Source organism: Mustela putorius, unplaced genomic scaffold, assembly GCF_011764305.1.
Source record: "Mustela putorius furo isolate JIRA1106 unplaced genomic scaffold, ASM1176430v1.1 tig00537248_pilon_pilon_pilon, whole genome shotgun sequence".
Taxonomy (NCBI): domain Eukaryota; kingdom Metazoa; phylum Chordata; class Mammalia; order Carnivora; family Mustelidae; genus Mustela; species Mustela putorius.
This window is the reverse complement of record NW_025422387.1, coordinates 4,681,391-4,708,868: the sequence shown is the minus strand read 5'-3', so window position 1 is coordinate 4,708,868 and position 27,478 is coordinate 4,681,391. Positions and strand designations below refer to the sequence as shown.

Sequence of the window (27,478 nt, the reverse complement as noted above, 5' to 3'; positions counted from 1 at the left end):
TTTGGAGAAGGCAAGCTCGCCTCCCTCTCCTCTGCACTAGTTCAGCATGGCAAGAGCCATGAGGGGGCCCTGTGGGTAGGACCGGGAAAATTCTAGACCAAACCTCACATAATAGGGATCGAACGATCTTAGTTTCACTGGGATTTTGGTAATCAACAGCATTTTTCTTTAATTAGGAAAATTCCAGATCAAATACTTTAGATTTCTAAACCTAATTTCCTTTTATAAATTAATATTGAAGTAAAAATGTTTCCTATTTCTGGGCACCTGGGTGGCTCAGTGGGTTAAGCCGCTGCCTTCGGCTCAGGTCATGATCTCAGGGTCCTGGGATCGAGTCCCGCATCGGGCTCTCTGCTCAGCGGGGAGCCTGCTTCCTTCTCTCTCTCTGCCTGCCTCTCTGCCTGCTTGTGATCTCTGTCAAATAAATAAATAAATAAATAATCTTAAAAAAAAATGTTTCCTATTTCTAAATCAAAGATTTCTATTAAGCAAGGCAGCATGTTAAAGGAGAAAAAAACATCTGAACTGGGGCGTGAGGACACAATGAGACATGAACACATTTATCACACACCTATACAACCTAAGGCAAGTCCTGTTTCTTCTCTGGCCTTCAGTATACTATATACATATACACACACACATACATACATACACACACACATACATATATTTGTGTATATATAATATACATCTATATTTCATATCTTATATATATGTATGGATTTTTTTTTTAGATTTTTAAAATTTATTTATTTATTTGACAGAGATAGAGAGAGAGAGCAGCAGCAGCAGCAGAGGGACAGGGAGAAGCAGGCTCCCGCTGAGCAGGGAGCCGATATGAGGTTTGATCCCAGGATCCCGGATCATGACCTGAGACAAAAGCAGATACTTAACTGAGCCACCCAGGCGCTGATGGGCTTCAGTATTATAAAAGAGGCATTTGGTGATCTCAAAAGATTCTTTCCAGCTCTAAAATGCTGTGGTTCTAAGGTACTCCTGTCATTTCTCCCAGAAATACTAACCAAAGGCAGTAAATCATTTTATTGCTTCTGATAACACACTCATATGACTTCAGATTCTCACAGATTCAAATGAAATTCTGTTCCAAGTACACTCGTTTTGGACATGTCATTAAAATTTTCCTAGAAATACACCATTCAAGTCTCTACGACCCGAATAGCATCTGCACATTCTCCTTCCTTCTTCCCACAGACCTGCTGGAAGTCTCCCTCCCTTAATCAAAGGCCAGGCGACCCCCCTGGGTGAGCTGGGGGGCGCCACTTCCTTCCGGGAACCGTGTCCACCACTGACCCCCTCTTTACTGTATCTTTAACCTGTTCCCGAGTCTAGCTCAGTTTAGTTAGGATATAAATACCCCAGACCCTGCCATCTTGAAAAAAGAAAATAAAACCTTTCTGAGACCCAACACTCCTCCAGGCTGACCTCTGAGCTTTCCTCCAACTTCCAACCTCCTCAAAGAATGGTCACCTCCAACTTGTTCTTACCCACGTCCAATCCACTCTTACAAAGCAGCCAGAGCAGCGTTCCCAAGCTACAGATCCCACATCGCTCTCATTCTTAATGAGAACGGCCTGTCCTCGTAGGCCCCGCGGCACTCGTCCCTGCAGACCTGACACCATCAGCCAGGCTCACCTCCTACCACACGCTGGCTGCGTCTAGGGAAGGATACTGGCCTTTTCCCCAAACACGCCAAAGCCTTCCCGTCTCAGGGAGTCTGTCTTCCCTCAGCGAGAAGGCTCCGTCTCCCCACCACCACTTCCTGCTGCCAGGCCAATTCCTATCCTTCAGGTCCATTTTAATCAAGACAGCCTCCTGGAAGCCTTTGGTTGTCAGTTAAACCAAGCTGACCGTGTCATTCCGGCTGTCTTAGCAGCCAAGCAGTGTGCCCCTGGACCAGTATTTCAATCACCCGTTTGTCACAATGGCTGGAGGAAAGGTAGAGTTTCTTGTTTTGAAAGTGTGCCCCGCCCTTTCTTGAATGGGAAAGAGGTCCTTTACAGATAAGCACTTAGGACAGCTTAGGACAGTACTGCATATGATCTGCTGTCTCATCTATAAGGTGGTCCTCTGCTGAGGTCATAGGTTTCTGATTTAACCAAAGCTCACTAGGTAAGTATGGGCCGTAAGCCTTAAAATCTGTCTATGCCGTTTAACCTAGTAATTCCACCTCTATGAAGCTATCCTATAAAAGTAAGATATATACCCTAAAAAACTTTAGAAGATTCATGGTAGCAATATCTATACAGCAAAGAAGAAAAAAAAGTAAGCATCATGACTCTCGATCTTGGGTAGTGAGTTCAAATCCCACGATTGGTACAGAGATTACTTAAAAATAAAAAGATCCTTAAAAAAAAAATGGGCATCAAAAAGTCTTTGTTGCCACAAAAGAGCAGCTGTACCAAATTCAAAGCTGGCCCATCAGTGAACATCAGCTAAACAAACAAGATACAGGTTGAGCTCCATCCCACAGAAATGCTATCTTAAAAACGCTTTAAGTTCTGATGCATCAACCTTTGAAATTCATGATGATTGTAACTGAAGAGGGAACCTACTGACCTTGAAACTAAGGGATCCAGAAGGAACCTCGTAACGGTAAGAAGTATTAGTGGACGCCCAAAGATATGTGAGGCCTCCTCAATGCATGGAGGTGCTATGGGCCTGGAAGGCAGAAGTTCTGGGTTCTAACTCTACAATCTGCTGAGAACTCACTACGTGATTAGATAGTCACTTCATTTCTCTGGGCTTAAGCTTCCTTATCCGTAAGACAACAGTCATCAAAAACACTTCCAACTTTACAACTATACTATCAATCATTAGCTCTCCACAAAAGGCCCTGGAGTAAAAAGACCACAGTTTAAAGGACAGGTCCACCCCTCTTTGCGTTGGGAGCCCTTGGACTGGTGACCCCACTGCCCCGAGCCTCTGTCTCCTCCTCAATTCCCCAAGGCTGCTCCAGAGCACTGTGGAAATGTTCCATGAGACATATGGTACACTAAGGGCTAAAAGCTCTTCTCATCCTCCTGCGGCATTCCTGGAAGCTGCCAGACCTGGAGGAATTTACAGCTGCTGAACAGATACAAGGAAAGGCAGAGCACCAGGTCAAAGACTGCTGGCCAACTTCAGGCCCTACACTGAACTGACTGAAGTGTGGGACGAGTAAAATAGTAAAGCTTCAAATTTCCATCAGGGAGAGACAGAGTTGCCTGAGTGCTTGCTGTATCCCAGGCACTGCTAAGAATTTTATATGCATTATCTAATGTAATCCTTTCAATGATGTTAGATGGTTAGTACCAGTATCCTCTCATTCTTACAGATGAAGAACCTCAAAGTTAAAGAACTTGCTGAGGTCACAAAGGCAGAGCTGGGGGTCAGCTCTGGCCTCTTGTTCAAAACAAAGAACAAACTGGGAGCCTGCGTGGCTCAGTCGGTTAAGCATCTGCCTTTGGCTCAGGTGTTGATCCCGGGATCTTGGAATCAAAGCCCTGCCTTGGGCTCCCTGCTCAGCAGGGAACCTGCTTCTCCCTCTCCCACTCCCCCTGCTTGTGTTCTCTCTCTCTCGCTGTCTCTCTCTCTCTCTCTGTCAAATAAATAAATAAAATAAAAGAACAAAATCACTAGTCACAGCATTGACTTTATACATTGTATAAAGATCTTCCTAGATCTTTTTTTTTTTTTTTTTTTTAAATATTTTATTTATTTATTTGACAGACAGAGATCACAAGTAGGCAGAGAAGCAGGCAGAGAGAGAGGAGGAAACAGGCTTCCTGCTGAGCAGAGAGCCCGATGCGGGGCTCGATCCCAGGACCCTGGGATCATGACCTGAGCCGAAAGCAGAGGCTTTAACCCACTGAGCCACCCAGGCGCCCCAAGATCTTCCTAGATCTTAAGCAGACAACTCCCAACCTTAAAGGAAAAGATACCAGAGATTATTTCTAAGGCATAACAATTCTGAAATAACTTCCTATGATGCCTGAGTTTTTCAAGACACCTCAGGAAGCAGGATCTTATACATGCCCACACACCATCCTTCCAGCAAAAACTACAAACCAAGGGGAAAAAACCTTTTATAAAGGTTTTTATAAAGCTTGTTTTGTCAAGTAAGTTACGAGTAATAAACTCAATGTTCCTTTGGCTAAACTGGTTGACAGAATCAAAACCAATCATTATAAACTTAAGCTCATAACTACACTCAAACCATAGAGTCAGCTTCTAGTTTGTTCCATGTTCACACATAAACCAAACACTAGAAAAGCTGGGTAATTTCTCTATTAATGAATGGTCTTTCTAGAACAGACTCCGAGTCTGTCTATGTGCATTTCAACCATTCGTCAGTTCAACACAATGACCTCAGAAGGTTTCTGGACTCACCAATACTCTGTCTCCAATTTTGAGCTCTCTCTCTCCTTTCTTGATGGAACCGGCCTCTGAGAGGTTGGAGATAGATTCACTGGCAGTTTTTGTAAGGTTGCTGATCTGAGACGTAGCTGAAGGTTCCTTTGTTGTTGGCTGGGCTGATTTATGGGGGATATTTGAAGGGGCTGCTGGGGAGGGGGTCATCATGCTGGCTGCAGAGGTGGACAGAGGCGAAGTCGTTCTGGAAGCAGGCGTTGTCTGCAGGCCGTTAGTCTCATCTTCTGCCTGCACCTTCCTTGTTAGCTTCGAAGGGCGGGTGAAAATGCCTTTTAGAGGCTCACACTGGAAATACCGAACTCCTGCCACCGAGCCATCATTCTTGCCTATGGGTTCATCTAAAACAATCCCGGCCCACTGGCCTGGGGCAAACTGGGTTTCTCCCAGAAACTGGATGAATCCAGGCTTATTCCCATTCACCCAAACTCTCTCCCCGACGCGAAAGTCATCCACAAACTCCTCTGGTGCCTCAGAGGACGGTGTGTTTGATGCTTTCTCACTGGATGTTGTTCTTTCTACCGGAGCTACAACTGCAAAGAGAAGAAAGGATCAGAAAAGACTCAATCTCATATGCAAGCAGACAACTCATAACTAGGAAGAAAATAAACTGGAGAAAGCCCAAGCAACAGGAGCACTCACGGCTCTTCTAAGATATTCTGTATATCTGCCCTTCTATTCTGTTCTTTTTTTTTTTTTTAAAGCAAGGAGGCCAAAAGTACTTGACCCATTCAGGCGCCTGCCTAGCTTGGTTGGAAGCACATGGACTCTTGATCTCAGGGTCATGAGTTTGAGCCCCATGTTGGGTATAGAGATCACTTAAATCAATAAAACTTAAAAAAAAAAAAAAAAAAAAAAAAAAAAAAAAAAAAAGGACTCAGCCCATCACTACCATTTTCAATTCTGTCGAAACTCAGTGAGCCGGTAGGATTTAATCTTTATTGGCAATTAAGACTGGAAAGTCAAAGCAAGTGGGGAAAAAAGTCCCTTTCCCCGAGTTCATAACACAGGCCCGATTTCATTCTTTCCCCCATCCCCTGCCACACATATCTTGAGAAAACAACTTCCTGGTCCCTGGAGATGGGCTCTATTCCCACGGGTTAGAGTGGTCAGGGAAGGCTGACAAGTCCAGGACCCTGGAGCCACAGATCCACACTCGGGCTTAGAGGAGGAGATTCAGGGCCACAGCCCTGCCATCTCACTCCAAGACCACCAAGTGAACCCTATTCCTTCGCTGGCAGAGACAGAAAGCACAGCAAGGGGGAAAGACAGCACCTGGCGCAACTCCCTGCTAAGGCAAGATGACTTCATGCAATCTCTACTCTGCGGTAAAAACAGAAGTTATATTTTGCCAAAATGTAATATTTATACCAGAAACTCAAGCATTCAACCACTAAGCATTTATTAAATATTTGGTATGAACTGGCAAAGAAAGCCCACATTCTTAAGTGCTCTACCATTTAGTAGGCAGACTGTGACCTTAGCTGGTACATGACCTCTCTGAGCTCAATTTCTTTACCTATAAGGGGAAAGTAGTATATAAAGAGTTTTATTAAATCAGGAGTGTCTGGTTGGCTCAGTCATTAAGTGCTTGCCTTCGGCTCAGGTTATGATCGCAGGGTCCTGGGATCAAGTCCCACATCTGGCTCCTTGCTCAGCAGGGAGCCTGCTTCTCCCTCTCCCACTCCCCCTGCTTGTGTTCCCGCTCTCACTGTGTCTCTCCTGTCAAATAATTTTTTTAAAAAAGAGGTTTAAAAACAAAATAATGTACTTATTTATGCTCTGCCTTTCTATGGGTTTCTACCACTCCAGCACTAGTCCCAAGCATTGTTCTCAGTAGGGGACAGAGCAAGACAGCATAGTCCATGCCCTTTTAGAGCCCAGAGCTTAGAGGTGTGGAAACGGTCAAGAGACACACCAGGTAATCTCAGATGACAGAAGTGCTATGGAAGAGACAGGGCCTTTAGGCAGAGCAGTCAGGGAAGGCCTCCTGGAGGAAGAGATCACATCTGGCCGAGGTCTGATTGAAAGAAAGAAAGCATGAACTGTGGGTAGATTGGGAAACGGTGGTCTGGCCAGCTTATAGCAGGTGTTGAACATCCCCTTAGGCTACCTATTAGAAGAGACTGTCATTTTGATTTGTGAAGGGTTTTTGTTTTTGTTTTTTTGGCTTTTTACAAGACAATAAATTATCTCAAATCAAACAGATAATAACCTGCCAAAGACAGGCCAGCCAAGTCAGTTTCTTAGAATCCATTCCAGTTGTGTACATGAACCATTCTTCCTGACAGGGTGCTGCAAGCATGAGTTTCTGAAAAACAATCTTCAAAAAAGGGCCCAAACAGGAAACGATCTCCTTTTAAGCATCTAAGTTTTAGTGTTTATAAGCTGCTTTACTCTTAATAACAACATGCACTGTGTAGCAAGTACTGTTGAGGAAACCAAGTTGAATTTCTCATGATCCCCTGCCTGACTTTACGTGCTAAGGGATGTGCACAAAAAGTGCTAAAAAGTGAAAAAGACAATGCTAAAATGTGCTGGGGTGGGCTGAGCATGACCGTGGGAGGGTGCAGGGAACAGGCAACACTCAAAGGGATCCTAAAGAGAGGAAGGATTTGGAGGGGAAGGAGAACAGGAGACACCACAGTAAAGCTTTCTTCTCCTCTAACATGTTTCACGGCCTCCAGTTTTATCATGATACACGAAATGGAAATCGGAGGGGGAGACGAACCATGAGAGACTGTGGACTTTGAGAAACAAACTGAGGGTTTTGGAGGAGAGGGAGGTGGGGGGGTTGGGTGAGCCTGATGGTAGGTATTGTGGAGGGCACGTATTGCATGGAGCACAGGGTGTGGTAAAAAATGAATTTGGGAACACCGAAAAAAAATAAAATAATACAATATTTTAAAAAATAAAAAATAGGGGGCACCTGGGTGGCTCAGTGGGTTAAAGCCTCTGCCTTCAGCTCAGGTCATGATCCTGGTGTCCTGGGATCGAACCCCGCATCGGGCTCTCTGCAAACCAGGGAGCCTTGCTTCCCTTCCTCTCTCGCTGCCTGCCTCTCTGCCTACTTCTGATCTCTGTCTGTCAAATAGATAAATAAAATCTTTTAAAAAAAATAAAAATTAATTAAAAAGAGAAAAAATGTAAATAACTTGGGATCTTCATTCAGTCAATAAATATTTTCTGAGCTCCTGTTAAGAGCCAGGCAATGTTCTAGGTATGTGGGTAAATTTGGGCAGTGAAAAAAAAAAAAACTACAAAGATCCTTGCCCTTGTGGAAGATCAATGAGGTTTTAAGGAAAAATCTGAAGAAAAATGTTGGACTTAATATTTCATAGTGGACACCTGTCTGAATGACTGATAACCTATCTAATAGCATATAAACCACATGAGAAGACCAGAAAAGCAAGCATCAGATGCCCTGACTCTCCTATTGAAGACCTTACATGGTCATTACGGGCTATAAACTGAAACGGTGGTGGAGGAGACAGAGCGCAGAGGGAAAAGAGGCTGCTGGAGACCATCAAGGCCACGGGTTCACCTACAACATGGGGAGGGTTTCCTGCGTGGCCTAGACTCAAGCCAGTGCACTGCCTGCTCCCTTGACACCAATGGCCAACTTCAGATCACTCCGTGTCGTCAAATCTTTTAAGCCAGGGCCATTCTTCTTTTCTTTACACAAAGAGAACGGCCCAGTTGAGTTCAGGGAGGCCAAGAGAGAAAAATTATCTTTTTTTATTCTTTTTGAAGAATTTATTTATTTGACACAGAGAGACACAGTGAGAGAGGAAACACAAGCAGAGGGAGTGGGAGAGGGAGAAGCAGGCTTCCCGCAGAGTAGAGAGCCCAATGCAGGGCTCGATCCCAGGACGCTGAGATCATGACCTGAGTGAAAGGCAGATGCTTAATGCCTAAGCCACCCAGGCACCCCAAGAAAAAATATCTTAACGTTGTAAGGATTAAATCCTGAAGTCACTTAACTATTTAAGCACCCTGCACTAAATTAACTAAGAGCTCTTCCTTAAAATGTGTAGATACAGGGAGAGCCTGGGCGGTTCAGTCAGTTGAGCAGCAAACTCTTGATTTTTGGCTCACATCACGATCTCCAGGTCCTGGGATCGAGCCCTGTGCTGGCGGTGGGCACTCAGTGGGGAGGCCCCTTCAGGATTCTCTCTCCCTATGCCCCTCCCCCCACCCTGCTCGCACGCACGTGCTCTCTCTCTCCCAAATAAATCAATCTTTTTTTTTTTTCAAAAGATTTTATTTATTTATTTGACAAACAGAGATCACAAGTAGGCAGAGAGGCAGGCAGAGAGAGAGGAGGAAGCAGGCTCCCCGCTGAGCAGAGAGCCCGATGCGGGGCTCGATCCCAGGACTTTGGGATCATGACCTGAGCCAAAGGCATAGGCTTTAAATCACTGAGCCACCCAGGCGCCCCCCTTTTTTTTTTTCCAAATAAATAAATCTTAAAAAAATATGTTTAGGTATAAAATTCCATACTTTCGAAGAGAGAGCAAGAGAGCACGAGCAGGGGGAGCGATAGAGGGGGAGCGAGAGGGACAAGCAGACTCCCCACTAACCACATAGCCCTACACAGGCCTGGACCTCAGGACCCTGAGGATCGATCAAAACCTGAGCCAAAACCACAAGTCAAACCCCTAATCAACTGAGGCACCCAGGTGCCCCTAAAGGTCCATGTCTTTTCATTATAACTTCTTCAAATATTTTTAAAAATATTAATTTGTTTAAGGTTGTCTTTTTAAAGTTTTCAAACAGGATTCTAACTTAGATATAAATCATCCTTACCGGCAGCAGGCGTCTTCAAGGCTGTGCTTCCAGGCTTAAGGATCTTGGTGGGGGCCTTAAGCCCACTTGGTTTTAGCATACTCATTGTCCTTAGTGTGTCAGAACTGTTCTTCCTTTGCCTGTTGCCACTATCTTGCCCCAACCATTGATACAACTGTAGGTGTTTCTATGGTGAAGTCAGTCTCTGGGTTAAATCTGCAGGAGAAAAATATAAACAGAATTTAGAATCTATGGGAGGAAGCAAGCAGAAGTAACATCTATTATTAAAGCAGCTTTCACCAGCTCAACTTTTCCTTACACACGATGACAAACTGTCTCCACACTAAATCCAGGAAGCTAGACTAAAACACGAAGATGCTGCTGAGATGCAATTTACGACACTAAAAACAAGCAGTTGAGCCTAACAATACATTGACTTCTCTTTAACATTATGAGCTCGGTATGGTGCATGAAGTCCACACGGTCCACAGAAGGGGGTTCCGAAAAATGTGCACCAACCTTAATGGCAGGAGAAGGGAGCGTTGTTTTCACTTCATTCATTTCTATGTTGCTTAAGTTTTATGACAAGCCTGTATTAACTGCATACTTTTTTAAGTTCACAGAATTACGCAACGCTGGATCTAAAACCATGTCTTTGTGAGACTAGAGTAAGGTTCAAACTCTGTAAGAAAAAGCAGTATCTGGGAAGTGCCTAAGGAAAAAAAATTTTTTTGATCTGTCTATAGAAATGCAACATAATTCTTTTTTTTTTTTAAGATTTTATTTATTTGACAGAGAGACCACAAGTAGGCAGAGAGGCAGGCAGAGTGAGGAGTTGGGGGATGCAGGTTCCCCGCTGAGCAGAGAGCCCGATGTGGGGCTCGATCCCAGGGCCCTGTTATCATGACCTGAGCCCAAGGCAGAGGCTCCAACCCACTGAACCACCCAGACGCCCCAGAAATGCAATGTAATTCTGATTTACTCAAGACCAGGTATGAATATACAACTTTGAGGCTCGGGCAAAATAGGATCTTGTCTTAGTCTAAGAGGAGGAGACACACACGTGATGTAATGAGCACTGGGTGTTATTTCCAACTGATGAATCGCTAAATTCTAACTCTGAAACTAACTTAAAAAATTAAAAATTTTAAAAAAAAGAAGACCGGAAAGGCTTTGGGATTCTGGAATGTGGGGAAAGATTTCCAGACATTACATTTAAAAATGGAATAAATCAATCAAAGAGAAAAATGCTATTCACTGACTCTGTCAAACAACTGTGTTTTTGTACTTTCTGCTAGTGGAGCTGGGACAATGACACACTGATGTGACTCTGCTACCCCATCTCTCTTACAAGCAATGACAAGCACCAGTGAAAACATCTAGCCAGGGATGACGGAGGAGCCTCTATGGAGCCCCTATGAAGTGGGCTGAAGGGTGCTCACTGCCCCCACCCCCAACAGAGATGTATCCATCCAGAGCCTGTGAATGTGACCTTATTTGGAAGAAGAGTCTTTGCAGATGCGATTCACTTAGGGATATTGAGATGAGATCACCCTGGATTACCTGAGTGGGCCCTAAAGCCAACCACAAGCATCCTTACTAGAGGAAGAGAACACACCAAGGAGGCACCAGGAGATGAAGGCAGAGACTGCAGTGATGTGTCCGAAGCCAAGGATGGCCGACATCCTTGTATCCATCGTAAGGTAAAAAAGCCACCAACAGCTCAGGGACAGGCATGAGACAAGTGTTCCCTCAGGGCGCCGGTAAAGAACTAACCTGCAGACACAGTGCTTTTTGACTTCTGGCCTCCAGACCCCAGAGAACACATTTCTGTTGTTTTAAGACCTCCAGTTTGTGACAATCTGTTAAGATGGCCCTAGAAGGGGCGCCTGGGTGACTCAGCGGGTTAAAGCCTCTGCCTTCAGCTCAGGTCATAGTCTCGGGGTCCTGGGATCGGCCCCGCATCGGGCTCTCTGCTCATCAGGAAGCCTGTTTCCTTCTCTCTGCCTGCCTCTCTGCCTACTTGTGATCTCTGTGTGTCAAATAAATAAATCTTTAAAAAAAAAAAAAAAAAAAAGATAGCCCTAGAAGCCTAATACAGCCACATCAGCTTTTCTGTTGAAAGATAATCAGACTGAAGAGAAATCATGCCAAGACAGTTGCCTCATTAGGCTCCATTGCAGATTCCCCATGGTTCTTAAGAGGGTCCAAAATGGTACAAGGTGTTTTTTAAAATGTCAAAGTAAATTATGTGGTTTTGAGAAGACTCTGATTAACACAGAAAGAAATGCTGTTTCCTGGAAGGCCAATCCTGACTATTAAAACAAAATCCCCAGGCTCCTTTCTGTCTCCACAGTCATCATCCCTGCCATGGGAGGCGGGGGGGCAGTGGGTGTGGGAGTCTGGGTGCCAGGACAGGTGGCTGATTCAGGGTCAGGTTTGAAACCACCTGCTTCACTATCAGACCCTCACCATACACAGCCTGTAAGTTACAAGCAGATTTACTGGCTCTTGCTATTGCCTTAGATGGAAGGGAAAGGCTGAGTCCCTTCTAACTTCAGCTAAGAAAGACTATTTACATGTCCAGAGAATCTGAGAAGGGTGGGGACAGGCGAAGGGCAGAGGCTGCCACGGGGACTTGCTATGCTGTGTCTACTCTTCACCCTGGCCATCATCGTAAGGTAAAAGGGTCAGGTAGGTAAGAATAGGACAGAGCATAATGGTCCAGGGCAAGCTATGATGGTAAGAAAAGAGGATGACATGCTTCTTAAAATACTTTCACTCAGGCAGAACAGTGAGTTCTTGGGCTCTGGTCAAGCACTCCTCCCTAAAGAGAGATTTTGAAAACCACCACAATCAGCAACTTGGAAGCCTCAGCCAATTTCAAATTTTGCAGCTCAACTCCCTGAGCTCACAAAAATCTGACGATCTAAACGCCTCCGCCTAAGGAACAGAGCATGGGGTTATTAAGAACCTAAGAATAGGGGCACCTGGGTGGCTCAGTGGTTAAAGCCTCTGCCTTTGGCTCAGTCATGATCCCAGCATCTTGGGATTGAGCCCTGCATTGGGCTCTCCGCTCGGCGGGGAGCCTGCTTCCTCCTCTCTCTCTGCCTGCCTCTCTGCCTACTTGTGATCTCTGTCTGTCAAATAAGTAAATAATCTTAAAAAAAAAAAAAAAAAAAAAAAGAACCTAAGAATAGTGATAAACCCAAAGTCTAGGACTTCGTCGTCTAATGTGAATGCCTCTGCATCGTGGTCCATCTGAGTCATTTGAATCCCAAAGCAGAGAACTGTGACCAAGAAATAATAACAAAGGAGAAAAGTCCAGTCTGTTTCAATAAAAGAATCAGGAGCAACATCAGCCATGCTGGGTTTTTAAATCTTCTAATTCAAGTTTCTTCTTCATGCATTATTAATGAATGGCATGTCAGGCTTGATTTAAAAAAATCAATTTGCTGAAAAACAAAAGATCAAAGTCTTGGTCATGGTACCCACAAACTGTAATGACCAAGAAGCAACATCTCTGCATAATCTTTCAAGGTCAGTGAATGTCACCTTAAAACTAATCAATTCCAAAACATGCAAACAGAAAAAAAAAAAAAAAAAAAAAAGACGTTCTTGCCTCACTAATATCCTGAGCGCAGTTAAATTTCTGATGTTTGTGCTTACTGAATCTCAAGAGTTTTGAACCTAAAAGAAGACAAACCACCCATCTCCTCTATCCTCCCAACATGTAAGGACAATACACAGATTACAATCTATAGATAGTTTCTACGCATATTATTACCCCATTTGAAGCTTACAGTTCTGTGGGATCAGCTACTATTATCCTTCCTTAACAAACCAATTAGCACCTCAGAAATTAACAGGTGCATTTCCTCATTTGTTAACGATCTACGGCCTGAGGTCACTTGGCTAAGCAGCACAGATGTGACCAGCAGGGTCACATCTGTGCTGCTTAGCCAAGTGACCTCAGGCAGCGCAGGCCTGATTCCAGAGTCCAAGTTCTTTCTGATAAACCTAACATTCAACTTAGGAAGGACAGCACACCACAATTAAAGAGATTAGGACTCATCTTACTAACATGACCTACATGTGTACAGCACCAAGAGAGCCCAAAGCACCAGGATAAAACTGTCTTCTCTGCATCTCAAAGTGTCCCAGGGAGGTGAACAATTGTCATTATGGCTATTCATGGTCAAAGACAATGAAGATCTGAGCAATTAAACAGCTTTCTCAAGGAGACTCAAAGAAGTGATGGCACTCTGGGACACCTGGGTGGCCCAGTGGGTTAAGCCTCTGACTCTTGATTTCAGCTCAGGTCAAGACCTCAGGGTCAGGAGATCGAGCCCCACACTGGGGTCCTCACTAAGCCTGGAGCCGGCTTAGGATTCTCTCTTCCTCTCCTTCTACACTGTATATGTATACACCCACCCATACTGGTTTCATACATATAATTTAGCATTTAAAAAGTGAAAATACATAAAAATGATGAAAGGTATTGTATTGCCAAAGTAAAAAGAAGTATAACCCAGAAAGTCCAGAAAGGGAGTTAAAAAAAAATGTCTATTTTATGGACACTGGAAAAAGTTTCTTTGGAAAATAAACAAGGGTAGTATGGAGAAGGATGAGCCAAGATTGCAAAAAATTGTATGAAAATCAGCATTAAGGATATTTGAAACAAGGCTCCAAAATTCCACACTCAGATTAAGGTTTGGGTCTCCAGCCGTGACCAAAAGGAATAGTGTCTTTTGGTATTTCTCTCACTATAAATATACAAAGTTATATTTTATAATCCATAATCTCTAAACCTATTATTATTATTTTTTTATTTGACAGACAGAGATCACAAGTAGGCAGAGAGGCAGATAGAGAGAGGAGGAAGCAGGCTCCCCACTGAGCAGAGAGCCGGAGGTGGGGCTCGAACCCAGAACCGTGGGATCATGACCTGAGCTGAAGGCAGAGGCTTTAACCCACTGAGCCACCCAAGTACCCTATTCCTCTTCTCTTCAACTGTCTGAGGCCAATTTTCTTCATGCACATCAATGGAAACAACTTCTTACTACAGATCCAATGCAGAATAAGTCTATTATTATGATTCAAGAGTCTCACCTCTGAGTAAATGGATTTTTAAAAATGAGTTTCTGAACTTACTGAGTGGAAGGTAAGCTCACCACGGTAGGAGTGACAGAAATATGCCATTCTGCCAACTCTGACTTTCATTACTGTGATACCATGGTTCTCAGGATGAGGTCCATGTACTCCTAGGACACCCCCGAGACCCTTTTAGGGAAACAGAACTATTTGCACAGTATTACTAAGACATTTTTTGCCTTTTCCACCTCGTTGATGTTTCCACTGAAGGTGCGAAAGTGCTGGTGGGCACGGACCGCAGGTGCCACGTCCGGGCAATGAGAACACGCTGCACGTTCTTCACGCCCATGTACGTGCAAGGAGGGGAGAAGCCACGTTCCCAGAACAATGTAAAGCACTTGGTGTAGCCAAAAAACAAATCATTGTATTACATTTCAACCCTTAAATATATGCTTTTTAAAAAGATTTTATTTATTTATTTGACACAGAAAGAGAGTGAGCAGGAGGGAGAGGAGAAAAGAACCTGAAGCAGGCTCTGCATTGAGTGCAGAGCCCGACATGGGGCTCGATTTCACAACCCCTGAGCCTGAGCCACTCAGGCGCCCCAAATATGTGCCTTTTTAATACCCTACAACAAAATGGGACACGCACACGAAGCACAGCGGCCGTGAACCACCGTACCATGTCTCAGAGAAGAACGGGGGCCAAGGAGGCACAGGCTCAATTTGCCACTTTTTTCACAGAATGTCAACTTTCCTTGAAGAAAACGGTAGACTGTGGTGACTGCGGCGCGGCTGTCCGGCAGACATGTTCTTGAAAAGGAACCACGCGAAGGGTCACTTCAAGGAAATCAACTTGACAATGAGAGATTTTAAGCGTTCAAGAGAAACTTAGAATTTTGTGGGGGGTTTTGTTGTTTTTGTTTTTAAGATTTTGTTTATTTGACAGAGAGAGACACACCGAGAGAGGAAACACAAGCAGGGGGGAGTGGGAGAGGGAGACGCAGGCTTCCCGCCAAGCAGGGAGCCGGATGGGGGGCTCGATTCCATGACCCTGGGATCACGATCTGAGCCGAAGGTAGATGTTTAAAGTGAGCCACCCAGGCGCCCCTAAACTTAGAATTTTGGAAAACATATCCTCTACTGTAAGCTCGACAGCTTCCCAATACTAAAGACTTTTGGGATGAGATCAACGGTATTCACAAATGTAATTTTTGTACATTATATAATGAAATGTGTCAGTACACGGAAACGTGCCTCTCCACAAACCAGTATCATTCAACCTACAACGCACAATGTTACAAAATCATCAAAGCACAAAGCAGGCCAATGGATTTTTATGTAACAATAAACATTCATAGTTTCAGATGCCACTTTGATGAAACTACAACCCATCAAATTTTGGGACTAGTATAAAGGAAGAAAATCCATAATTATCTGAAAATGCTCTTAAAATACTTTTTTCCTCTTCTCTTCAACTGTCTGAGGCCAATTTTCTTCATGCACATCAATGGAAACAACTTCTCACTACAGATCCAATGCAGAAGCAGCTGCCTTCTAGTAAACCTGTTTTCTATTAAAGACACATTTGCAAAAACGCAAAAGCAGTGTCATCTTCTCACTCAAGTTATTATTTTAGAGAAACAGTTATTAATTTAAAATGTATGTAATGTGTAATGGGTTTGTTATAATTTCTGATGAACTGATATTTTCAGCTTTAATTTCTAATATGGTACACATCAATGGATAAAACCTAGATAAAAAGTTCAATTTTTAAGAAGGTAAAAGGGTCCTGGGGAGAAAAGGATGAGAACTGCCGTTCTGTTCGTTTGTGCCCTACAATTTGAGCTGCAAAGGTTGAAAACCCCCATGCTCTAAGGGCTTCCAGAAGCATGTGCCTCTGGTTCCGATGTTTACAGGTGAGGATGCCCAGTCAGCAGATCCAGCATTACTACTGTATGACCACGGGCACAGCACTGTGCAGGGGGCTGAGTGATAGAACTGAACCTACAATTTGTCGGAAGATGAGAAGTATATACGTAGCAAAAAGAACACAAGTATGCGCTACCATCAGGGTATCTGTATGCATAAACCAGGTGTCTCTCTAAGGCAGTTATCAGACAGGCTGTATTCTAAATCAGTGATAGTCAAAGTGTGCAGCAGCACCAATGTCACCCGGGAACCTGTTAGAAACACGAGTCATCATCAAGGCCCCTGACCAGACTTCCTGAAACTAACTCTGGGGCTCTGGTGGTAGGCCTAGATTTTAAGCCCTTCTTCTGGTGGTTCTGATGCTTGCGTCTGAGAACCACTCCCTGCTGATCAGCTGGTAAGAAAAGTCCCCTGAGGTTCATTTCCTTAATCATGTGAACCATCCAGGTGTCCGATTCCCCAAATGCCACTCCAGAGCCCTTGGCACTACAGGCCCCTCTGCTGCTGTTTCCGGTGGTTTGCTCAGCCTTGAAGCCCTTTCCAGGTCTAGTTACCTCCATCTACTGAAACCTTACTCAAGGGCAAACTCAGGCATTCATCTGCCCCACAAAACCTTCCCCAATGCTCACCAGTGAAACTGTGCCCATCCTACAACTTCCCATAGCACAGTCTGGACTCTTCCTAGCACCGAGCACACTGAGCTGTGTGTGTAGTCTGTGCATTCCACGTCTTTTAGCCATTGCTATATTCCCCACAGTATTTTTTTTAAAGATTTTATTTTTTTTTCAGAGATCACAAGTAGGCAGAGAGGCAGGCAAAGAGAGAGGGGGATTCGGGCTCCGTGCTGAGCAGAGAGCCCGATGCGGAGTTCGATCCCAGGACCCCGAGACCATGACCTGAGCCGAAGGCAGAGACTTAACTCACTGAGCCACGAAGGCACCCCTTCCCCACAGTACTTTATAAATAATCCTCATTAAATAAAATCAATGAGGAAAGTAGCCTCAATTGTTTAAATGACTCTACAAATCAGGCCGGGTATATCAGTATTTTAAAAAGTTATACTTGAGGGTAGGGGGAGCACCTGACTGGCTCAGTTGCTCTCTTGATCTCAGGGTCATGAGTTCGAGCCCCACAGTGGGTATGGAGATTGCTTAATTCAACAAATTTTAAAAAGTCATACTTGTGCTACCTACAGCTGACGGAAAATACAGGTCCTAAACATAAGCTCAAGGAATTTATAATGTGGTTGGGAAAAAAGACCCATATATACATAAAAAATAACTAAGAATACATATAATTTATGAGATATACCAAATACCAATACCACGTGATGGTTCTAGAAGTGTTTTCAAAGAGGAAAGCGTAGAGCGGATTAAGGCAGAAAGAAAAGGCACGACGGCAAGGCAGGGTTTCTGAGGGGGCTCAAAGGACAGTAACTTAAAGGCAGAGACTGAACCCACTGAGCCACGGAGGCACCCCTTCCCCACCTCTGTGCGGGAGTTGGCAGTCAAGATTTCTAAAAAGGCAGAGAGGTAAGACTCCAGAGAAGGAGAAGGAGGAAAGGTATAAAGTGAGAAGCCTGGTTTGACACACGTCAGAAGATTCTTGCAAGAAATCGAGTTAGACAAGAGTCTTAAAGTTCAATCTAAGAAATTTACTATGATCAGCTTTTACCTGCCTTTTACCCCAAGGGAAAAGCCTCCTTTACTTCAAAATTCCAGTGGTAGGGCGCCTGGGTGGCTCAGTAGGTTAAGCCGCTGCCTTCGGCTCAGGTCATGATCTCAGGGTCCTGGGATCGAGTCCCGCATCGGGCTCTGCTTAGCAGGGAGCCTGCTTCCTTCTCTCTCTCTGCCTGCCTCTCAGTGTACTTGTAATTTCTCTTTGTCAAATAAATAAATAAAATCTTTAAAAAAAAAAAAAAATTCCAGTGGTAGGAAATGAAAGATGGCTAGAGTTTCCTGTTAAACCCTGAATTTATGTCAGTGGTTCATCTCAGTTATCTTAACCTGGCTACCACTGTCAAGCAAAGATTTAAACCAAGGGTTGGCAGGTTTTTTCTAGTGGCCTGCCAAGCCTTCACCCACTCCAACCATGTGTCCAAGTAACAGACAGGGGCTGCCAAGGTAGGTCTTAAATTTCAAGGAAGAGGAGCCATGAGCATCTGAAGTCAGTGATCAAAATGGAAACACAAAGGAAGGTTCTCACCTCAAATCCTTCAGATAACACCTTAGCAAGGATAAATTTGGAGAGGCTATAAAGGTTAGATACCACCGAACACAAATGATAAATTCTGGCCTTCTCTGCTACTGTGCGCATGGGGCAGCAGAGACCAGGTTCCTCGACCTAGCCTGCCTTGATAACGTGAACCTTTATAAAGGGAAACCTCACTAACATGGAGCCAGGAGGCCAGAAGGGGGAGCTCTCAAGCAGTACCTGTCCTCAAGGAAGAACCCCAACGGAACTGTCAACAGGAAAAACCATCAATTAGAGAAGCGGAGGAAGTACACTGCATCTCCTCCACGAAATCGACTATCCTACTCAGCCAACAAAAAACAGTCATGACCCTGAACTCTAGCATTTCTCCAGTGGACTTTCCTCAAAAACCACCCTTCCCAGCTTCCTTCTCCATAAAGGAACGTGCTTTCTCCTTTGTTGGACTCTCTATACTTTTTGGTATGGCTTGCTTGTTCTGAATTACAATTATCTGCTAGTTACAAATAAACTCATTTTTTGCTGGTAAACTAATTTTTAAGATTTTTATGGTATATTACCACTTACAGACTGGTAAGTCATACTGAAAGCTAAATATTCTAGCTCTGCACTACCCAGTATGGTAGTCACTAGCCACATGTGCTGCTTAAAGCTTAATTTCTTTTAAAATTCTTTTTAAACATTTAAAATAAAGTTTAAATTCTTTTAAAATGCAATAAAAATTCAGGGGCACCTGGGTGGCTCAGTTGGTTGAGTATCCCACTCGTGGTTTCATCTCAGGTCATGATCATCTCTGACTTCAGCTGGGAGTCTGCTTGGGATTCTCTCTCTCCCTCTCCCTCTGTCCCTCCCCAGATTCCTGTACACACACATATACACGTGGTCTCTCTCTAAAAACAAATATTTTTTTCAAGATTTTATTCATTCGAGAGAGACAGAGCACAAGCAGGGGGAGAGGCAGAGGGAGAGGGAAAAGCAGACTCCTTGCCGAGCTGGGAGCCCAACGCAGAGCTCGATCCCAGGACCTAGAGATCATAACCTGAGCAGAAGGCAGATGCTTAACCGACTGAGCCACCCACGTGCCCCTAAAAATAAACCTTCAAAATGAAATAAAAGTTCGGGGCGCCTAGGTGACTCAGTCATTAAGCATCTGCCTTTGGCTCCGGTCACGATCCCCGGGTCCTAGGATCGAGCCCTGCATCTGGCTCCCTGCTTGGCAGGAAGCCTCCTTCTCCCTCTCCCACTCCCCCTGCTTGTGCTCCTGCACTCACTGTCTCTGTCAAATAAATAAAATCTTTTTTAAAAAAATTTAGCTCATCATTAACGACAGCTCCATTTCAAGTATTTAATAACCACAGTGCAATATATAGAACAATATCTACCATCAAAGAAAGTTCTGTTGGGACACCTGGGTGGCTCAGTGGGTTAAAGCCTCTGCCTTCGGCTTGGGTCATGATCCCAGGGTCCTGGGATCAAGCCCCGCATCCGGCTCTCTGCTCGGCAGGGAGCCTGCTTCCTCCTCTCTCTCTTGTCTGCCTCTCTGCCTACCTGTGATCTCTGTCTGTCAAATAAATAAATAAATAAATAAATAAAAAGAAAGGAAAAAAAAGAAAGTTCTGTTGGACAGCACTGTTCTAGAACCTCCTCCATTCAGAGAGGACCTACTTGCCAAATGTGATCAACTAAGGAAATGTTAAGGTTATCTGAATTATAATCCTTTGGTCAAATATATATATTTTTTTGGTCAAAATATTTTTGACTCCTCTTTCGGAAATAACTTCAGAGATAGGTTACAAGTTGTACTTTATTGGTGACCCAGTGCGGTAGTTGCTATCTTGAGACCTCAAAGCTTTTCATTGGACTTGGCTCTAAAACACTACTGGCTGCTTCCAGAATTTGAATTAAAAAAAAAAAAAAAGTTAATATGTGATGTCCAACTACTCAGCATAGCAAAAATATATCCAAGGCATATACATAATTCTAAGAGTTCTAAGAATTACTAATGGCCCTATCACCATTATAGATGAACAACACTTTCCCTAGATGACAAAACCTAAGTCCAGGTGTATTTTTTTTTTTAAGATTTTATTTATTTATTTATTTATTTGAGAAAAAGAGAGAAACAGCATGAGAGGTGAGAGGGTCAGAGGGAGAGGCAGGCTTCCCACTGAGCCAGGAGCGGAATGTACGACTGAATCCCAGGACTCTAGGACTATGAACCAAGCCAAAGGCAGTCACCTAACCCATTGAGCTACCCACGCACCCTTTTTCATGTTTTTTTTTTTTTTTAAAGATTTTATTTATTTATTTGACAGACAGAGACTACAAGTAGGCAGAGAGGCAGGCAGAGAGACAGGAGGAAGCAGGCTCCCCGCTGAGCAGAGAGCCAGATGTGGCGCTTGATCCAAGGATCCTGGGATCATGACCCGAGCCGAAGGCAGAGGCTTTAACCTACGGAGCCACCCAAGCGCCCCTTTCATGTATTTTTAAAAGCCAGTCACATTATTTTATAATCTCCATTTCCAAAGTATAATATTGCAACACAGACTACACACTAACCCCAAGAATCCTATATTTATACCACTGACCTGACTAATGCCATAGTTCTAATATCTTTTCAAGCCAAGAACCATTTGTTGTGGTTGTTGTTATTGTTTTGGGTTTTTTTTTTTTGCGGGGGGAACAAAGGGAGAAGGAAAGAGAAAATTTAAAACAGGCTCCATGCCTAGCACAGCACCCAATGAAGGGACTCGATCTCACCGCCCTGAGATCATGACCTGTGCCAAAATCAAGAGTCAGAAGCTTAACCAACTGAGCCACCAAGCCTCCCTGAGCCAAGAACCATTTGCAAGATGTTTATCTCTAGAACCTACTTCTGAAGAGTCAAAAATAGCTATTTTGCTTATACATTCTCAAATGGGAAATGTGGGGAGGGAGATCTTCCAAGCACCAACTCCGTAGCAGACAGGACTCCAGGACATTTAAGTAGCTCCGTGGCACAATCCCTCCCAATGCTCTTCCTTCGCAGGACAAGGTTTACATCACACCTACCAGGAAGTTTGCTGCTAAACACCAACACTAGAGGAACAGGGGTTTGGGTTTAGGTTTTCCCATGGGTAATCTACCCGTTTAATCTACCCATGGGTAATCTACCCGTTTTTTGAAACCAAAAAAGCCAGGCCTCAAAGAAGCACAAAATCTGAAGTAGATTAATATCCTAGTTTGTGATTTAACTCTGAGATCTGACCTACATAAATTTTAAAAGGGCAAGATACTTATTTCAGGGAAGCAAATAACCTTAGAAGACCTATCTTCTTTGGTACTTCCCAAAAAGAGGTATGCTTTACATTTCTTGAGAATGTCAGCTTTACTCCAAGTCAGGATTCCAGAAAGCACAATTATTCTCCTCCACCCAACCAAAAAATGCGTCCTACCCCCAGGGAAGTCAAGATTTGGGACACATTTGTTGAGAGTGTTAGATACTGGCAGAGACCAGAGTCTGGGGAGGCTTCACGTGATGAGGCCAATGCCAGTGCCTGGTAAGCACCCAGACGGCTGGCTATTATTTCCAAGAATTCAAGTACCCCACTCTCCTCTCAGACAGAATTTCTCTCACGACACAGTCTTTTAACAGGAAATTACATAGCTATCAGCCTTCTGTTCTAAACAGATCTTCAGGGGTTAGGGGTATAGTTCAAGACTACACCCTTCTCAAAACACAGAACATAACCTTACTTCAGTTACTCCTTTTAACAAGCAATCCACGCTTCATTAAGAATACTGAAAATACCCAGATAAAGAAAAAAAAATTTGCTTTTAGTAAAGAAAAAAAAACAAACAGTGGATTAGTTACCAAGACCTGGGAGGAAGGAAAAGTAAAAACATGACTCTAGGAATGAATCCCAAGGCTGGAAATGAAGCCGGAGCCACCTAACACTGCAAAGCACAACAAGCAAACGCTATTTCGGCTGCCCCCAGGAAACTACCCAACAGTCATTTTGAGATGCCTCTGGGATGACTCCCCCTCTGCTATGCTCTGCTACTGTTCGGATCCCACTGGATAACCCTCCATTAAAGAGATCTTGCAAAGGGGATGGGAATTCAAAAATCGAAGGTTCTTTTCTTCCTGCCTAAGAATATATGCCAAAAATGTAGAAATGTTTGTAGCCATGAAAACTGATCAACTTATGTATACAGGTCAGCTCACTTCTAAGAAGCTGTCTTTTTTATTTTTTTTTAAGATTTTATTTATTTTTTAAAATTTTAATTTTTTTTAATTTTTAAAAGATTTTATTTATTTATTTGACAGAGATCACAAGTAGGCAGAGGCAGGCGGGGGGCGGGGTGGGGGGGGCGGAGCATGCTTCCCGCTGAGCAGAGAGCTCAATGCAGGGCTCAATCCCAGGACCCAGAGATCATGACCTGAGCAGAAGGTGGAGGGCTTAACCCACTGAACTACCCAGGTGCCCTAGGAAGCTGTCTTACAGGCATCCCAGTTAAAGAGACAAACTGGAAAGGGAACACATCCAGTGGACCCATGAAGGGGTTGTAGTTTTAAAGAAAGTGAATGTTTTAAGACTCTAGGTCTATTTGTTTAAGAAAATAGGGACATGTGGGGCGCCTGGGTGGCTCAGTGGGTTGAGCTGCTGCCTTTGGCTCGGGTCATGATCCCGGGGTCCTGGGATCGAGCCCCGCATGGGGCTCTCTGCTCAGCCGGGAGCCTGCTTCCTTCTCTCTCTCTCTGCCTGCCTCTCTGCCAGCTTGTGATCTCTCTCTGTCAAATAAATAAATAAATCTTTAAAAAAAAAAAAAAAAGAAAGAAAGAAAATAGGGACATGTGGAGCGCCTGGGTGGCTCAGAGTGTTGGGCCTCCACCTTCCACTCAGGTCATGATCTCAGGGTCCTGGAATGTGGCCCCACACCAGGCTCTGCTTGGTGGGGAGCCTGCTTCCCCCCAATCTCTCTCTCTCCCCGCCTCTGCCTGCTTGTGATCTCTGTCTCTGTCGAATAAATAAACAAAATCTTTGAAGGGGAAAAAAAAAAGAAAATAGGGACATGTGACTGTTACAGAGGAAAACGCGGGACATTTGAAAAAGTCTACTTCAAAAAATGGGATGCTGAATTTAATTTTGACATGCTTTGTGAGGGGGAAAAGCAGTAAAAAACAAAAAAGAAAATTTTTGGCCACCTAATAATCTCTCAACTTAAACTCACACAATCAAATTTAGAAGAAACCATATCTACTTAAATAAAAGATGGGAGGGGATAATTTTTTTTAAAAGATTTTATTTATTTATTTGACAGAGAGAGATCACAAGTAGGCAGAGAGGCAGGCAGAGAGAGAGAGGAGGAAGCAGGCTCCCTGCTGAGCAGAGAGCCCGACGCGGGACTCGATCCCAGGACCCTGAGATCATGACCCGAGCCAAAGGCAGCGGCTTAACCCACTGAGCCACCCAGGCTCCCGGGAGGGGATAATTTATCAAGTGCTTGCACCCAGTATATAAGGACACAAGGTTTTTGAAAGTTTTTGTTTAAAGGAAGACAATCCTTAGGGTACCTGGGTGGCATAGTCGGTTGAGTATCCAACTCTTGGTTTTGGTGTGGGTCATGATTTCTGGGTGGTGGGGTCAAGCCCCACATTGGCCTCTGTGTTCAGCACGGAGTCTGCTTGGGACCCTCTCCTCCTGCCTCTGCCCCTCCCCACCACGATCACTCACTCTCTCTCTGTCATAAAGAAATCTTAAAATGGGGCGCCTGAGTGGCTCAGTAGGTTAAGCCTCTGCTTTCGGCTCGGGTCATGATCTCAGGGTCCTCTCTGCTCAGTGGGGAGCCTGCCTCCCCCTCTTTCTGCCTGCCTCTCTGCCTACTTGTGATTTCTCTCTCTCTCTCTGTTAAATAAATAAAATCTTTTTAAAAAATAAATAAATCTTAAAATAAATCTTAAAAATAAAAATAGCGGGGCGCCTGGGTGGCTCAGTGGGTTAAAGCCTCTGCCTTCGGCTCAGGTCATGATCCCAGAGTCCTGGGATCGAGCCCCACATCGGGCTCTCTGCTCGGCAGAGCGCCTGCTTCCTCCTCTCTCTCTGCCTGCCTCTCTGCCTACTTGTGATCTCTCTCTGTCAAATAAATAAATAAAATCTTTAAATAAATAAATAAATAAAATAAAAATAGCAGCACCTGAGGGGCTCAGTCGGTTTGGGCCTCCAACTCTTGTTATTTGCTTGGGCTGTGATCTCAGTGTTGTGGCATTGAGCCCAGCGTAAGGCTCTGAGCTCAGTACAGAGTCTGCTTTTCCCTCCCCTCTCTCTCTCATATAAATGCATAAATAGAATCCTTTAAAATGAAAACAAAAATATAAAGGAGGACAATACTTGAGGAAATTATATGTATTAACCATCAGAGACTAGATTTCTGGACCTTTGTGTGAACCAACACTTTTTCTTCCAACTCCAGCTAAAACAGGTACAAAGAGCAAAGCAATATATTAAAAAACAAATAACTTCTCAAGTGTGATGCATCTGCATTTATTGATAAATGATAAATAAATGCACTGCATTTATTTATGACCTCTGGGTCATGAATAATCTACACTAATTCTGACAACCAAGTCTGATCATTTCAAATTGTTACTTGCCCCTGATGCTGAAGATATATTTTCAAGGAACAAAAATCTTAGATTTGCAGGAAACAGGAAAACTGATAGCAATTACCGCAGCAAATAGAGCCAATGATTAACCATATACCCATTTGCACAATAAAAAACTGCTCTACTAGTTTTCTTTTATTAATTTCCTACCAGAGGATATTTTAAAACAATGATTTTCTTACCATTATACAATCTTCAGAAAAATACTGACAGCCTAACATTAATGTATTTTTTTAATCTACAGAAGTTGCAGGAAAGCCAACACAATCTACCAACATGAGACAAAGTGATACCTCATGGTGTCTGTAGAATCAGGCCAGGCCTCAGCTCATATCTGCCAAAAGGTGCACAAACAATTTGAGGAGCCCTGCCTATGAAGTCATGATGATGACATCACAAAGAAGAATTCTGATGTGGTCCTGCCTCTAAGACACAACCTCAACCTCACCACTTTAAAGAAAAACCAGGGGTCCCTCAGGGGTACCTCAGTTGGTTGAGCATCTGACTCTTGATCTGAGCTCAGGTCCTGACCTCAGGATCATGAGTTCAAGCCTTGGGCTTGCATTGGGCTCCACACTGAGCATGGAGCTTACTTAACAACAACAACAACAACAACAACAAAAAACCCAGATGGTTCTACATCCCTGAAACTGGAGCTGATGACTCAAGAAATGTACCTTATCCCAAAGTGTTCTCCCATCTGAGACAAGCAGCATCTTTCTGGACTGCCAACCAGAACAAGCAATGCAGGTAAACAGAGAAAAGCACATCCACCCTAAGTTCTCACCTCACCACCAGAAATATATTTTTATGTACTTCAAGCTGGCAAGTTTTAATTCTGGCTCAGTTTCAAACACCTTTTCTCAGTATTCTCTCCTGAAAATTAAACAGTATTTAAGAATTCTGAAAACTGAGTAGGAAGTGAATCATGAACCTAAAATGTTACCTCTGCCTTGACAATCTAACTTTGCCAGCTCCAATATTTACTCTATTTACTAAGAGGAATGAGGATTAAGATGGGTAACCTACAAGTTAATTTTGGAAAATGCCCGGGGTGTGTGTGGGGGGGGTGCCTGGGTGGCTCAGTGAGTTAAAGCCTCTGCCTTCCGCTCCTTGCCTGCCTCTCTGCCTACTTGTGATCTCTGCCTGTCAAATAAATAAAATCTTTGATAAATTAAAAAAAAAATGCCCAAAGCATAAAGCCTCATCACAACTCTGCAATCATGTATTTTTGCTAAGAAAGGGCAAAATTTCCAGACTACTGGTAACTGCTGTAGCTTCCCCCTCTTAGAAGTTCTGGAGTTCATGGGCCAGGCACAAAATAAGAATTACGAAAATTTACTGTTATTTCTAAGCAGTTAAAAATGCTTGATGTTAAAAAATGAATTGAAATTCAAAATGAATTGAAAGGAAATGTTACAAAGGATTACTAATAATTATCTCCAGGTGATGGGATTAGTGGTGGTTTTTTGGTCTTCTTTGTGTTTTCTTGAGTTTGTTAAGTTTTATTTAATGAACTGATAGCATTTCTTAAGCAGGAAGAAAAAGATTTTTAAGACATAGTAAAATGGCTTCAACCACAAAGAAAACACTCTACTGTGCTGCTTTCCACACAGGAACATAAATACAGCACACACGGGCAGCGCGACAAGTGGATATGCACACAGAATAGCCAGGTGTAAACCAAGCTGATTTCTTGGTCTTCTTGGAGTCCCAGACCACATTTCCCAGGGCCCTTTGCAACTCGGTGTTGGTCACGTGATGGAGCCAAGCCAATGGGATGCGAGGTGCCCGCGAGGGGTGGGGTGCCCCCCTACTAGTGGGAGCGGGGGCGGGGCGGTGGGCCGCGCCCGGGCCAGCCCCTAAGATCTTCCCTGTGTGGTCCCTCATCCCAGCTCTTCCGCTGGTGGGCTGGAGACCAACTGGGCAACGGCAGAAGCAGGGCTTGAGGTCGGTGGTGTCACAACTAGGAGAAGCCAGGTTCCCTGAATCCCTTCTTTCCCGTCCTCCATCAGAAAACCCACCCTGGACTTTTCCATAACTGAAAAAAAACTTATACCTGTTTAAGTCACCAAAATCGGTGGGGTCTGTTAGAGCAGCTAGCTCTTCTTACCTAATACGGTGACAAAGATTAAAAAAAAACTTAAGGGCGCCTGGTGGGCTCAGTCGATAGAGCAAGCAACTCTTGATCTCTGGGTAGTGTGAGTTCAAGCCCGACAATGGGGGTAGAGATTTTTTTTTTTTTTTTAAGATTTTATTTATTTATTTGACAGAGAAAGATCACAAGTAGGCAGAGAGGCAGGGGGAGAGAGAGAGGGAAGCAGGCTCTCTGCTGAGCAGACAGCGGACTGGGAACTCCATCCCAGGACCCTGAGATCAT

General features: G+C 43.9%; 1 protein-coding gene across 4 annotated transcripts in view; it reads right to left on the bottom strand.

Moving 5' to 3' along the window:
* CLIP1 (CAP-Gly domain containing linker protein 1) overlaps nt 1-27,478 on the bottom strand; it is a 122,277-nt gene that overhangs the window by 76,175 nt on the left and 18,624 nt on the right. For all 4 annotated transcript variants that reach the window (XM_045073585.1, XM_045073582.1, XM_045073583.1 and 1 more), the window contains exons 2-3: nt 9,238-9,432; nt 4,390-4,961 (exon numbers count right to left, since the gene is read on the bottom strand). In XM_045073585.1, coding sequence (XP_044929520.1) covers nt 4,390-4,961; nt 9,238-9,322 — 657 coding nt within the window. In that variant the 5' untranslated portion in view covers nt 9,323-9,432. The remainder of the gene's footprint in view (nt 1-4,389; nt 4,962-9,237; nt 9,433-27,478) is intronic.